Source organism: Pantherophis guttatus, chromosome 7, assembly GCF_059756535.1.
Source record: "Pantherophis guttatus breed Tessera chromosome 7, ASM5975653v1, whole genome shotgun sequence".
Classification (NCBI taxonomy): Eukaryota; Metazoa; Chordata; class Lepidosauria; order Squamata; family Colubridae; genus Pantherophis; species Pantherophis guttatus.
In genome coordinates, this window is record NC_142069.1 from 72627449 (window position 1) to 72643616 (window position 16168).

Here is a 16168-nt window from a genome sequence, read left to right on the forward strand (position 1 = left end):
ATTACATGAAAATCATATAAATCTCCAGGACATACTAGGTTAAGAGAGCTAGTTTAATGAACAGTTTCTTTCTCAGACAAGCAGGCAAGCCTGCTGTTTTGACATTCAGGTCACTGAGCTTTAGCCTAAAAAATTAATTTATTTTGAGAGAAGGCAAGAGTAAATTTAATCTGAAACAGATGTTCTGAATAGAAAAAAGGGAAATATTGGACCGGTCTAGAAAATGTGGTAAAAAGTCAGGATGGGAGTCATGTTGGCATGATCAAAACTCCACCTGTTTTTTTTTTTTACAAATATTTTTTACCAAATCCTGCTGGCACCCTGGGACCAGGGGTAGGGTGCTGGGGATTCTCAGGGCTTCGGGAGAACCTCTAGTTAAGATTCTGTGCAGTTTGGAGAACTCCCAATTCCCACTCCTAGCTGGGCCCACCCTCCTCTCTCCTACCAGGAGTCCCCCTATGTTTTGGATGCAGGTAATTGCATGGTGCGTGTGGAGGCTCGGGGAGGTTGAAAAACAGGCCTACCAGAAGTTCGGGAAGGCCGGAAATGGGTCCGTTTCTGGCCTTCAGAGGGCCTCCAGAGCCTGGGAAGGCTGTTTTTGCCCTTCTGGAGGCTCAAAGAAAGCCTCCGGAGCCTGGGGAGGGCAAAAATGCACCCTCCCTCCCCTGTGATACAGGAGGCCGACTAGGCCATGCCCACCATGGCCATGCCCAGCCAGCAACCGGGCAGAGAACCCCTTGCTAAAATTTTTGAAGCCGACCCCTGCCCTGGACTATACTGGACTAACCGTGTAGTGTTATTTCATACAATATAGCCATAGTATGTCTTTCAAATATATACATAACTTCGATTAGACTGGTAGATGCTCTTTCTGTTGCATAAAAAGCAAATGTGATCCTGAAATAAAATGTTAAAATCCTGGTTAGAGTATGCTAGGGTTGGGCCAATTCAAAGCTCACAACCTAAGTACAATCTTCTAAAATTGCTACATCTCTACCAAGAGCACGTTACAAAAAAACAGATGGGAAGACTGATGATGCTAAAGTAATTAAATTAGTATGGGGAAAGGAAGGCGTGTCCTGTAGACATGCAAAATAGATACGTAGTTGGTGAAATTGGGTCTGTATGCTTGTATTTCTTTACAAAATAAAATACTTTCATTCTTCTGACAGTCACTAGTGCTGTTCCCCATAATAATTTTCTGGATTTTCTAAATCTTTCCTGTTTAAGCAGTACAGTATCTATGAGCAGTATGTGTAAAATAACCACTGTGCAGAAAGGAACATGGGAGCATTTCATGGACTGTTTCAGGAAGACTATGTGTGCATGTCAGTGGTGGGTTTCAAATTTTTTTTACTACAGGTTCTGTGGGTGTGGCTTGGTGGGCGTGGCAGGGGAAAGATACTGTAAAATCTCCATTCCCACCCCACTCCAGGGGAAGGTTACTGCAAAATCCCCATTTCCTCCTGATCAGCTGGGACTTGGGAGGCAAAGAATAGATGGGGGTGTGGCCAGTCAGAATTTTTACTACTGGTTCTCCGAACTACTCAAAATTTCCACTACCGGTTCTCCAGAACTGGTCAGAACCTGCTGAAACCCACCTCTGGTGCATGTGTATACAAGTAGTCTTCAACTACTACTATGGCCAAAATTCCACTGCAAAGAAAGGTGGTTAGAGAGGTTCATCCAATTGTAGGGCCTTTTTTTGCCCACAGTTGTAAAGTGAATCATTATAGTTGTTAACTGAATCACATGGTCATTAAGCAAACCTGGCTTCCCCAATTGGCATTGCTTCTTGGAAGCCAGCTGGGAAGGTCACAAATGGTGATTACATGACTCTAGGTTACTGCAACTGTTATAAATACATGGTGGTTACCAAGCATCTGAATTTTGATCCTGTGACCATGGGGATTCTATGATGTTTGTAAGTGTGAGGACTGGTCATGAGTAACTTAGAGTTAAAAATCACAATAATATAATATATTAATATAATATAAGCTATAACTAAGTTAGAAAAATGTGGGATAGACAGCATCTGGGATAAGAGCCAAGGTGGCGCAGTGGTTAGAGTGCAGTACCGCAGGCTACTTCAGCTGACTGCTAGCTGCAGTTCAGCAGTTCAAATCTCACCAGGCTGAAGGTTGACTCAGCCTTCCTTCCTTCCGAGGTGGGTAAAATGAGGACACAGATTGTTGGGGGCAATAGGCTGACTCTGTAAACCGTTTAGAGAGGGCTGTAAAAGCACTATGAAGTGGTATATAAGTCTATGTGCTATTGCTATTGCTATCACCACCAGGTGAATTCATAACTGGCCGACAAACTCAATATGTAGTCCTTAATGAAACTTCTTCTACATAGAGGGAAGGAAGCAGTGAGGTACCTCAAGGTTCTGTCTTAGGCCCAGTATTCTTCAATATCTTCATAAACAATTTAGATGAGGGAATAGAAGGGAAACTCATCAAATTTGCAGACAACACCAAGCTGATAGGAATGGTCAATACCCCAGAAGATAGGCTCAAGATCCAGAGAGATCTTGACAGACTTGAACACAAGGCACTATTTAACAAAATGAAATTAAATGGTGAGAAAAGTAAGGTTTTACACTTAGGCAAGAAAAACCAAACGTACAGGTATAGAAGAGGTGTCACCTGGCTCAATAGCAGTAACTGTGAGAGGGATCTTGGAGTCCTAGTGGACAGTCACTTAAATATGAGCCAGCAGTGTGCGGCAGCTACCAAAAAAGCCAATGCACTCCTAGGCTGCATTAACAGAGGGATAGAATTGACATCATTTGAAGTTTTAATCGTGCTCTATAAGGCCTTAGTAAGACCACATTTGGTATAGTGTATCCAGTTTTTGTTGCCACAATATAAAAACAGTGTTGAAACTCTGGAAAGAATGCAAAGAAAATCCACAAAGATGATTAAGGGGCTGGAGGCCATAATATATGAAGAACAGTTGCAGGAATTGGATATGTCTAGTCTAGTGAAATGAAAGACTACTTGATAGCAGTGTTCCTCAATATTTGAGTAGCTGCTACAAAAAAGAGGGGGTCAATCAATTTTCCAAAGTGCCTGATGGCAGGACAAGAAGGAATGGATGGAAACTAATCAAGGAAAAAGCAATCTAAAACTAAGGAGAAATTTCTTGATAGTGAGGGCAATTTATTTTTTATTTATTTTTATTTCCAATTTATATACTGCCCTTCTCCCTGAGGACTCAGGGCGGTGTATAGCCAGAATTAAAAAACATAAAATACAAATATTAAAAAACAATTAAAATATATATAAATTTGGCCCAAAATTAAAAATACAAACCAATTAAAACATTTAAAAATTTCTTCTTAAGCCAGCCCAGTTTGCCACAATTAACCAGTGGAACAGCTTGCCTTCAGAAGCTGAGGGTGCTTCATCATTGAAGGTTTTTAAGAAGAGACTGGGCAGCCATTTGTCTGAAATGGTATAGGGTCTACTGTTTGAGCAGATAATTGTACTAGAAGATCTCCAAGGTCCTTTCCAACTTTGTTATTCTGTTATTCTCAACTTCTTTTCAGTACCATTGTAATTTTGAAAGATTGCTACATGAATCTACATGTAAGTCAAAGACTACCTATAAATAGATGTGGAGACAGGGTAAAAAATATGGTGATGGATCACAATCCATTGCAAACAGTCTGCAGATATTGCCTTATCAGGTAAAATCATGGATTCAAGTCAGTTCTTGAGTCATGTCAGAACAGTAGATCAATCTGAAATAATCTGAGAGGATATCATTCTGCTTCTAGATCACCACAGAACGCCCTGATGAAGGAGTTTAGACTGCTCCATTCTTCATACAAGTTGGCCTCCAGCCACTTGATCATCTTTGTTGCTTTTCTCTATACTCATTCCAGAGGAGACTCTGTATTTGGATAGGGTTTACTTTACTGAATGATAACTTAACATTTGCATGATAGATATTACAGATTTTACAGCCCATATTCCTAGAATTGTAGAGTTGAAGAGTTGAAGATCATTTACTCCAGGAGCTTCAGGGTAGAATTTGCAGTATAGGATCTGCCTTTACAACCCAAATAGGTTGTCTAGTCTTGATATCAATACCACTTCAATGAAGAAGGGCCCACTACTGTAATGCTCTCTACATGGGGCTCCCCTTGAGGAGTACCCGGAGGCTCCAACTGGTCCAGAATGCGGCCACGCGGGTGGTTATGGGAGTGACATGGCGCTCTCATGTAACACCTTTCCTGCGTGAGCTGCACTGGCTCCTGGTGGTCTTCTGGGTGTGCTTCAAGATATTGGTTACCACCTTTAGAGCGCTCCATGGCTTAGGACCTGGGTACCTACGAGATCACCTTCTGCCACCGGTAGCCTCTCACCGGCCAGTACGCTCCCACAGAGAGGGGCTCCTCAGGGTGCCGTCAGTCAAACAGTGTTGACTGGTGGCCCCCAGGGGGAGAGCCTTCTCTGTGGGGGCACCTGCCCTTTGGAACGAGCTCCCCCGGAGATACGGAGGATCCCGGATTTACGCACTTTCCGCCGTGCCCTCAAGACTTTTTTATTCCAACAAGCTGGGCTCGCCTAACTCTTTTTAATTGCTTAAATTTAATTTGCTTTTAAAAAAGGGGTGTTTTAATTAGTATGGGCCAAATTTGTTTAATATGTTTTAAATTGTTTTTTAAATTTTATATTGTATGTGTTTTATCTTTGGCTGTTCACCACCCTGAGTCCTTCGGAAGAAGGGCGATATATAAATCCAAATAAACCAAACCACACCAAACCAAACTATTTCCCAGGTATGCCCCTTCTACAGTTTGTTAGGAACCTTTCCCAAGATTTAACTGAAATCATTGTATTTTTCACTATTTCATTTGGGTCTTTCTGTCTGGAGTAACATAGAGCAGATGTACTTCATTTCTGTGTGAAAATTCTTCACATATTTTAAGAAAGTGATTACATCTTCCTATAATTTTCTTTTATCTAGACAATTTCTTTGACATTTCTAATCAGGATTGAAGTCTTATGTGCTACTATATTTTGGATTCCAGCCACATAATTCAAGTGACTTATAAGAATTGACCTGTATTTTTATATGAATATATGAGTATTACTTGTCTAATTTTATTCCTTAGATATATTATTTAAATTAATATATCTTCATTTTCTCCTCCATAGGGATTTCATTGCAAACATCAATTTTCTAGTAAGTATTATATTTTCATTCTTATTATATTTTATTCATTCTTAAGATCAGGAAAGCAAAACTTTTGAATGATCAATAAGCCTGAAAGCTCATTATATTTTTTAAAAAAAATCTTCCTACTTGAAGACCTTCCTATTTGTCCTCAAATGTCTTGGGTTATGTCAGGATGTAAGCTTTTCTGTGAATGACCTAAATAGTATGTTTGTTTTTAACAAGAATTATTTAAAAAATGAGGCTTTGCTTCTCAGAATACAAAATGTATTATCATTCCTTGTACACAAATATTTTGATCATATCACCCATTGTCCCACAAAGAAAATATCAGTACCTACACAAGTACTGCAAATGAATAATCATGGGTATACTCATTTGTCATAGATCATTGGTGGTTTTTCTACACCAACTTTTCTGGATGTAAATTATTATATAAATAGCTATGGAAATCTTTAAACAGTTTTTGAATGGGTGAAAGTTGCACACCAGCAATGTAGATTAGTTACTGAACTGTACATCCTGACATTGCATTAGCAGTCAAGCTATCAGATGTTATTGTATGTTCCATTTGCCTGTAACTTTTGTTATAGGCTGAATATTCAATTAGCAATCTATAATGATTTGGCCCGCCCTTCTCGCGAAGAGTGTGATGTGATATGCTTTCGATTGTTTGCATGTGTGTGTCTTCAATGGCTCTCATCACTTAAAATCATGTAACATTTTTTATTTATTATTACTTATTTATTCATTTTATCTACCTTTATTATTTTTATAAATAATTCAAGGCGACAAATATATGTAATATTCCCTCCTGCTATTTTCCCCACAACAACAACCTTGTGAAGTAGACTGGCTGCGAGAGAGGGACTGGTTCAAAATTACACAGCTGACTTTCATGCCCAAGGCAGGACTAGAACTCACAGTCTCCCAGTTTCTAGTCTGGTGCCTTAACCACTAGACCAAAGTAATCTATCTACTGGTCTACCCACAGTAGATTTGGTATTCTGTCTGGTATATTCAAGAAGGTGGATATAATTTTCTTCATCTGTTGTGGCCTGTGGTGTACTAGATATATTATTCAAGCATTTATTTATTTATTTATTTATTTATTTATTTATTTATTTATTCATTCATTCATTCATTCATTCATTCATTCATTCATTCATTCATTCAACTTATATGCCATCCATCTCTGCTGGAGATGACTCTAGGCGGCTTACAATAATTAAAAGCCACTAAAAGCATTAAAACATCAGAACAATAAAGGTATGGGGAATCAAGTGAATAAAGATACCTACATAAAAGGATTATAGAAATGATCAAATCTTGTAAAAGATTGTTCACAACCTGGGCTCTCTGTGTTTTTATTAGAGTAAGTTGTTGTATTTCAGCTTTTACTGTACCCTTATTTTCAGAAGTTTCTTTTTTATTTCTCTGCTCGTGGCCAAGTGAACGTGCATTCCTACAGTCCTTCAGTCAGCAGAAAAGTATTCTGGCACAAGCTTCTTTATCTCAATTTCTAAGTCATTTTCTGTCTCAGTGATGAGGCCACCCAGTGGTATCATCTACACATATTTGATATTAAGGAAAGGGATTGGCAGATTCCCTGGTTTCATTTTCTCTTTAATGGGCATTGCCTGCTGATGAGAAAAATATCCAGCCATCACTCTTTCTACTATGAGTTGTGACTGGGGCTGGGATTGGGAGGACAGAAAGATTTTATCAGAAGGTTAAACTTAGAGTACTGACCTATGAAATGGAAGGGGGTCCCACTAATTTATTGGGCAGCCCCCTTCTCTGACAAAATGATCCTCAGAGTGGCTGATGTTGCCCAATGCTTGTCTCCTGAAAATTGGTTGAGAGGAATTAGTGGAGAAGCAAGCAAGGTGGAATCGGGTGGGGGCTCTATCGATACCAAACCATCTCCTAGTGCAGTGATGGTGAACTTATGACACACATGTCAAAGGTGATATTTTGGGTGACACACCACTGCTCCCCAACTCCTGACAAATATTCTTGAAAGCACGTTCTATTTTTCAGAGACTTTGGAAGTTGCAGAGGCTGCACGAGAATGGTGTATGCTTTTGTATGCCCTCCGGGCCAAGTGGGAGTCATGTGAGAAGGTCATGTTCTTGTGTGGCCTCCTGAGTCTCTGAAAATTGTGCAAGGCCAGAGCCTGTTTTCGTGCAGTGTTCACAGTATTCTCCGAAGCTACTTCAAAAACAAAGACCTTGTGCAATCTGGAGCAGCCTCCGGTAGGCCACAGGTGCTTGTCAACAGAAAGAGAATGCTGCCTATTGATGCGCATCTTGGGAAATGATGCGAGGCAGCCATTTTGAGTGACTGTGGTGGCCTCTACTTCAGATCCAATCTCAGTGCTGCTGATGAGTGCCACTGTTCAGGGTGACCAAGATTGGGGGTGAGGGGAGAGGATTATTTCTGTTTTCTGAGAGAGAGGGAGAGGGGGAGGAGAGAAAGAGAGAGAGACAGAGAGAGAGAGAGACAGACAGACAGACAGAGAGACAGAGAAAGAATTAGAGAGAATAGCAGGAGTGTCAAGTTAGGCATTTTCTGAATTTTTAACCCACCAAGTCCAAAACATTCACCATTGCTGTCCTTAGTTTTATTTTGGCTGTATAATTAAGCAGGTGCAAGATCTGAATAGCATCTCCATTGTTACAGAAATTGAGCAATGTCAATTTCAATGGAAAAAGAATACTGTTCATTTTATACATCATAGAGAAATGATATAAGATATCTTGCAGCTAATAAGGTTAAATGATGGCTAAAACAAGTCCTCCTGGAAATGAACAGATTAGATCTTTCTTCCAAATCCAACGTTAATGTAGCAAAATCAACAGTATTGGAAATTAATTCTTTGCAGAATGGAATGAAGTTTGAAAGTTGTAGTTTCATTTCAACTTGCGATATTTCTATTACACTTTACTAAAGCACATACTCCTTCAAATTATACTGACCTGGCATTGTTTAAGATAATAGCTGCAAGAATTTTATCTGCTTTTATTGGAAAAGATTCTTCTTTTCCGCTATGGAAGAATGGTTAATTAAACTGTGGGAATATGCTTTGATGTCTAGAATAACTTCATTGTCGGGGGAAAAAAAATCTATACAATTCAGTTATATTTTGAAATTATTTTTGGACTACAATTCTATGCATAGAATTAGGGTTATGCAAATTAACATAACCCTAAATTGGTCCTCTGGTTATTCATTTTGGGGGTGGTGGTAAGGGAGGGGAAGTATTTAACCAAATGGGTCTTTTATTTCCAAGTCAATTGTACAATTTAAGAGTACATTAATTAAACAATTAAGAGTTAGATTGGTGTAATGGTTAAAGGCACCAGACTAGAAACCAAGAGGCCATGTGTTCTACTCCTCACACAGGAATGAAGCCAACTGGATAATTTTAGGTTAGTCTCTCTCTCTCGCTCTCCGAAGAGAGAGGTAATGATAAACTGCTTCTGAAAATATAACCAATAAAACTGCAAGAATTTGTCCAGGCAGTTGCCAAGAGTCGGGAATGATTTGAAGTAACATAAACATTTGTATTGCCTGGGCAGTAGGTTTTTTCCCTGGCAACCATTTTGCCCTGTGGGTGATGCATGCACTAGGCATCTTCCTCAGTACTGTCATTTTTGGTCAGAACCTAAATTGGCCCAAGATATTATGGCAAAGGGATGTGGTGGCTCAGTGGCTAAGATGCTGAACTTGTCGATTGAAAGGTTGGCAGTTCAGCAGTTCGAATCCCTAGTGCTGCGTTAACAGGGTGAGTTCCCATTACTTCTCCCAGCTTCTGCCAACCTAGCAGTTCGAAAGCACGTAAAAAATGCAAGTAGAAAAATAGGGACCACCTTTGGTGGGAAGGTAACAGCGTTCCATGCACCTTTGGCGTTTAGTCATGCCGGCCACCTGACCATGGAGATGTCTTTGGACAGCGCTGGCTCTTTGGCTTTGAAACGGAGATGAACACCGCTCCCTAGAGTCAGGAACGACTAGCACATATGTGCGAGGGGAACCTTTGCCTTTACCTATTATGGCAAATGAATGTATAGTTCCTTCCTGCAAGGGAAGATTCTTGATTTATCCAAAATCCTCCTTTGTGTTAAGTACCATATGTACTGATGGATTTTACAACTAGCCTCCTTGAGTCAGAATTGGGAAATCTTTACCATTGTTTTTTAGAAGATGTGACTGAAGTATATGTCTATAGTGCATTGTTTGTCTAGCGAATGTCTTTCCTACCTTATTAGTATATGAGGGATGAACATATAGACATCTGCTGAGTTTTTCTTCAATAATTTAAGATATTATCTAGCTATTGCAAGCTTGTTTTTACACAGAGGCACATATACACATATATTTGTTACCTTTACAGTGGAGGCTATGAACAGTGTCTGCCGTCCTGCGCCTGGCTCCGTTTCTCCAGTCAATCTTAAAAACATGAAACTTGGGACTACAATGAAGTGTGAAGATCACAGGCATTGCTCTCTCCACTTAAGTGTTAAGGCAAACCTGCAACTTAATGGTAAATCAGAAGATTTCATAGGGAATGTGGATAATAACTGAGGGCTCTTGTTCTGTGGAAAAGCATGTGCAGAAAATCCCAGCTCTACTTCCAGTTCTTTAGAGAGATCTAGGAAGAACTCATGTCTTTCATGGAGAATTATTGCATATGAGATAAGGGGAAACGCAGGGCATTCTTTGGGTCCTGAGAAATCCTTTCGGTTAGGGCTCCCATCACAATATTGGTAAAAAGATGGTGATTCCATCTGAGAGTGCATACTTGTTCTGGTACTCAGGGCTTGTACACACAAGCTGGTCTTGGTGTAGAATGTTCTCTTAGGGGAAGGGATAGTGCCAATAGGTTGCGTCATAATTAACGCTACCAAATTTGAATTGCAAGAATATGGATGATCACTAGATAGCAGCAAAAGGATGGGAATTGTTGTATTGTTTGCTGCCATCCTGTGGTCACATCAGTATACACTAAGGCAATTTAAAACAATGTGAAGTTCAAAAGTATGGGTTTCAGCTCAGGACAATGGGAGACTATTCCTTGGGTTCTTAAGATGCTTCCAAGTGCCATTAAGAAATTACAAATTAAAATTAAATGAATGCAACTGGAAAGAAATCAAGAAAGATAGCTGTATCAAAGAAAGCAATAGAAGTTGTTTTTGTTCAGCAAACAAACTACTGTAAATCAATATTCCCAGTTGCATGAAGATAACATGATTCCATATAGAAATCTATGAAAACACTTTCTCTAGCAGAAATTTTAGTGGCGATAAAGGAGATACGAAAGTAGGAGAGTCACCTCTAATCAATGTTGACCTTAATGGATTTGGTCAAACTGGATTGGCATTTACAGAGGTTGGCTACTAATACACTTTAGCTCCATGAAAGTAGAATTAAAAAATGGACCTATTGCTGTTTTCTCCTAACGTTTTATTTGGTAGAACTTTGATCGAGGAGCACTTCAACTTTCAAAAGTGAGGTGCTCATCTTTGATTAGCCTATACCGGGGTGAGCAACTGTGGTCCTTTTACAACCTGTGGACTTCAACTCCCAGAATTCCTGATACAGCCAAGCTGGCTCAGGAATTCTGGGAGTTGAAGTCCACAGGTTGTAAAAGGGCCACAGTTGCCCATCCCTGGCCTATACAGATTCTAAAAGTTATGCTATTTGTTTCAGAGGGCTTTTTATTTCTATGGTTCATTCATAAAGGGTTTCCCCCCACCCCAGTCTTTCATAATATTCTATTGGAAGTGAGTAATAATTCCTTCCTCTCAAAGTTCGTTTTTTTGAATTTTGAATTTGCTTTTATTTCTACATTATTTTCAGAAAATACTTCTGGTGTTCAAATTTGTTATATCCTGATGGTTACTCAAAAAACCAAGTGTGTGAAAGTGAAGATTTCCAGGGGGCAAAATGCCCATCCTGAGGGAAATAAGGTAAAAGATTTCAGCGGTTTCTATCATTTTATTAGAGTTAAATTTAAATAGTCTTGGAAGAAGGTGATACGGTGTCTCTCAATGTAAGAAGTGATTTTTTTTTCTTTTAAGATGACAGGGCAAAGTTATATGTTCAGAGGTAAATATGGTATTCCCATTTTCTCATTTTATAGTGCTATGAAGTTATTTACAGAACAGAGTTGGACAGAGTCAGCCTTTCAAACAAAAAATACCAACCATGAGTACTCAAACTATTTTTATTTGAAGGTTACACTAGCAGAATCTTGCAGGTCTACAAGTACCTTTTATTTTTACTCTCCCAAATACTAAAAAGATTCCCTTCTGATATGCTTTGTCTACCCCCACAGCTCCTTTGGACTCAGATTTCTCTTATTTGACTGTTGTCTAGAGTAGACTGTGACTCTTCCTTCTATCTTCCAAGGTCATTCCATTCCAAGACCATTACAAATAGGAAGGCTTGTGGATCTTCCCTTATATTTTTTGTCAGCTATTACTGAGACTGCAGAAAAATCAAGATGTATGTCAGGGTTCAATATGATACCTCCAATAAAATTGTTCTTTGAGGAACTTGCCTGCCTCGGAGTTCTGTTTTCTATGGAGTTATTACTTGGAACCCTGACAATGTACTTATTTATTTAATAAATTGATATGGCAACTCATTTCAATCAGAATAGAGCTGGAAGGGACTTTGGAGGTCTTCTAGCCCAACCCCTTGCTCAAGCAGGAGACCCTATACCATTTGAGACAAACGGTGGTCCAATCTCTTCTTGAAAACCTTCAGTGATGGAGTACTCACAACTTCTGGAGGCAAGTTGTTCCACTGATGAATTGTTCTGACTGTCAGGAAATTTCTCCTTAGTTCTAAGTTGCTTCCCTCCTTGATTAGTTTCCATCTGTTGCTTCTTGTCTTGCCTTCAGATGCTCTGGAGAATAGCTTGAGAACTGCCCCTCTTATTTGTGGCAGCCCCTCAAATATTGGAAGATAGATATCATATCCCCCCCCCAGTCCTTCTTTTAATTAAACTGGACATACCCAATTCCTGCAATCTGTTTTCAATCAATGAATCAATGAATCAATGAATCAATGAATCAATGAATCAATGAATCAATGAATCAATGAATCAATGAATCTAATTTTGGATAGCATACAACCAACACTTAAAACACTGTTATAGCTATTTTAAAAAGCTTAAAATATAAATAAAAGCAAAATTGCTGGAGAACATGCACCTAAGCACAATATAATAATTATGCAGGCTTTCCATGGGATGTCCAAGGCTTCTGGAAAAGTTAGGTTTGGGGGATTTTCTGAAAGATTAACAGGGATGGGCTAACCTCACCTTCGGTGGGGTTGGGGGGATGATGTTCTAGAAGGCAGGAGGAACATGTCATCTGGGTCCCAATGGATGAAAGCCAATGGGTCTCTCAACACAACCTTCCTGTTGGACCTGATGGGCAGATATGATTGGGAAAAGGGTGGTCCCTTAAATAGCCTGGCCCCATGCCATGTTCGACTTTAAATGTGAAAACCAGCTCCTTGAATCACATTCAGAAGCAAAGATCAGCCAGTTCAGCTCACAGAACAGAGATACAATACAACTATCCGCACAGCTGCATCAATTGAAACTCTCAAATACTTTTGAAGGGAACCCCAGGCAAAGTGCATTTCAGTAATCTACTCTGGAAGTAACCAGAGCATGGGTTTCTGGGAGTAGAAGAGCCTTGCGATTCAATAAAGGGTACAAATGATACACTATATGAAGCTGTTCAAAGCCCCTCCTAGTCACCACTGCCACTATGCGAATGACTCATATATCATTGTGTAATGGGATCATGACATGTGTGTAACATTATTTTGTCATCATCATAGCTTCCAATCTCCAAGGCTGGCTCTGGAAGTTATTTTGGGATTAGAAGTTATATATTCGTTCTACGCAGTTCTGGTATTTTAGTTTATTTTCCACACTATTATACCAGCCAAATGGTTGCCTGGCCAAAGTGAGAATGAAGATATTTGAACTATTTAAAACAAGGTCCCCAAAACACTAGTACAAAAGGAACAAGAACTGGTTCAAATTGTTTCCACAATTTGCCTTGAGCCTTGAGCTATGAAAATTAGTATGATGACTGTGTGGGCTAAGAATATTGCATGCCATTGCTCCCATATGGATTTATTTAAAAGAATATCCCTGAAAACACAAATCAGACAATTATTCCCCATAAACTTAATTATATCCTCCATGCTCACATCACATTTTCACAGAAAACATTGTGTACCTCTCTCTTACTTCCAAAGGGAAGTACTTCCAACTAACCTGCCAATTCCTGAAATCTAGATTTGGCAATATATTTTTTACGGACTTCTTCTTTTTGAAAAAAGCAATGTATATATTACGGTTAGGAAATATTACTACAGAAGGGACATCTAGGGATTTTCCAGAAAATCTTATACCTCATAAAAAATACTTTGAGTTTGATATTGATTCATGGGTAAAGGTTTAAACATTTCCTCAAACAAGGTTGATACTATTGGTATATATATCTATATCCATATGCTCCTCTGGGCCAGCAGTGAAATCCACTTACCTTCGCTACTGATTTGGGAATGGGAGCATGCGGGAGCGCAGAGCGTCAAAAAGGGAACATAATGATCTCCTGGCGGGTGAGTTCACGCGAGCTGGATAGATCCGGCCGATTTCACCGCTGATCTGGGCCCAGTTGAATTGATTGGATACAACATTTGATGCATGGAGGAACAAGAAATACAACCCCAATTCCAAGGCCAACAGTGTTTACTTTTGGCCAGCTTCCTGCAAAGAAAGCTAAGTTGGAGCCAATGTTGCAATGCAACAAAATCTTTTAGATGTTTTACTTTGAATTAAATCCTCCTCTATTCATTATGGTGCGTTTGTGGGTTGTAGAGGCGAGTCTCATCTTAAGTTATAGACGTTATAAGGATATGCCTTTTTATGTTTGCTTTTGTTTTTTGTCTTTTTTTGTCTTTTTTTTTGAGTTTTGTATTTTAACTTTCTTTTGAATAAAATAGTATGAAAAAAAAGGATACGCCTCCACATGTCAATATTTTTGATCTTAACAATAATAATTTTTTTATATTAGAAACACGACTATTTTATCATAATCCAAATCTCTGAGTTTAATATAAAATACGATCAGAGTTCTTGCTCATGAGCCCAGTCATGTTTGCTTTAATGAAGGGGTTAGAGTTGCTTCCTGGATCTTCAGTGGATTGGCAAGTTCTAACCATAGGGCAGAACTCAATTTCAAGTAGATTGCTGGATAGTCCCCGCTGTCAAAACTCTGAGTGATGAGTTAAATTTGGAATTTTATCAATGCATTTCTTGAAACAGGATAGCCTTTGGAAACTGAGAACATAATTAAATAAAAGCTAGGAAATTAATAAATACAGAATAACAGAGTTGAAAGAGTCCTTAGAAATCTTCTAGTCCAACCCACTTGCTCAGGCAGGAAAACCTATACCTGGGAGGGTGAACCTGTGGCACGCATACCACAGGTGGCACGTAGAGCCCTCTCTACGGGCACGCGGGCTATTGCCCCGCTGGTCAGCTGGTTTTCAAGTCTCTGGTGCATATGCATGGGGGTGGGGTGCACTGGGGTGTGTGTTGCGTGTGCATGCGTGGGGGCGGGGCACACAGGGTCTCATGCGCATTGCATTATGGGTGTTTACGCGTGCACAAGTGCTTTGGCACTCAGCAAAAAGGTTAGCCATCAGTGGCCTATAGCATTTCAGACAAATGGTTCAATTTAGCACCAGCTGCCTGCAATTACTGCAAGTTCAAATCTCACCAAGCTCAAGGTTGACTCAGCCTTCCATCCTTTTGAGGTAGGTAAAATGAGGACCCGGTTTGTGGGGGCAATAAGCTGACTTCGTGTGTGTATATATATATATATATATAAGAACACTGCTTTGCGGGGGGGCGGGGGTGTGTGAAAGCCCTACTAAGCAGGTATATACAAAAGTATGAAGGCTATTGCTTAACGCATTGTAAGCCACTCTGAGTCTCCGGAGAAGGGCGGCATATAAATCGAACCAATAAATAAAAATAAATAAATCTCTTTTTTAAATGGAACACCCACAATTTCTGGAGGCAAGCTGTTCCACTGGTTAATTGTTCTCACTGTCGGGACATTTCTCTTTAGTTCTATCTGCCAGAATTATTCAGGGTAAGAGAAGAAAATAAAAAATGACACATAACATTAATACATTTGGAAAATAATCTTAGTGGAATGCCTGTTTCCTCATGTTCTCATTTTGTGAAGTAGTGTCTAAACTGAAGATTCTTTTCATGCAAACAGGTGAAAATACAATTTAATTGCTTTGAAGTCAGTGTGGGACAACATCTCTATGTAACCATGACAACATTTCCAAATTATTGTGGAGTTAAACAGACTCAAGAATATTATGTTGAAGGTAGGAAACTTTAAAAAATGTTGGTCTTGTATGTGTACATGCATGCAGCTGTGTGCACTTGAATGTTTATGCTAATGCAAATACTAAAATGAAGATGATGCTGACACAAATATCAGTTCAAGTGATTGACAAGCATTTACCAACTGTTTGAAGTTATAACAACACTGAAAAAAATAACTGACAACTGGTCCTCACACTTACAAATGTTGTAGCATCTCCACAATCAAATGGAGCTGCACACGCATTTGCCTGCCACACATGTAGAACCATCCTTTCTCCCCCTGACCTCTGCCTGTCCACAAAGCCGAAAAGGTTGGGGAACTCTGTTTTAGACCATGCCTGTTGTGTATTCAGATTAAACACACCAGAAGCGGGCGCCCATTAACAGCTGTTTATTATAGTAACGAGAGTACCAACAGTAACTGACAACCAAAACAGCACAACGAACGAACAATTCTCCTCAATGCGAGGCTTATATAGCTAGCTGTCAAATTGTGTAGCCAATCCGACAGCTGTGGCTCCCGCTACTTTT

General features: G+C 39.5%; 1 protein-coding gene across 4 annotated transcripts in view; it reads left to right on the forward strand.

Annotated features, from left to right (window-relative positions):
- IL17REL (interleukin 17 receptor E like) overlaps positions 1–16168 on the forward strand; it is a 66894-nt gene that overhangs the window by 14715 nt on the left and 36011 nt on the right. For all 4 annotated transcript variants that reach the window (XM_087874228.1, XM_060687152.2, XM_087874230.1 and 1 more), the window contains exons 2-5: positions 5172–5199; positions 9590–9739; positions 11056–11165; positions 15522–15636. In XM_087874228.1, coding sequence (XP_087730354.1) covers positions 5172–5199; positions 9590–9739; positions 11056–11165; positions 15522–15636 — 403 coding nt within the window. The remainder of the gene's footprint in view (positions 1–5171; positions 5200–9589; positions 9740–11055; positions 11166–15521; positions 15637–16168) is intronic.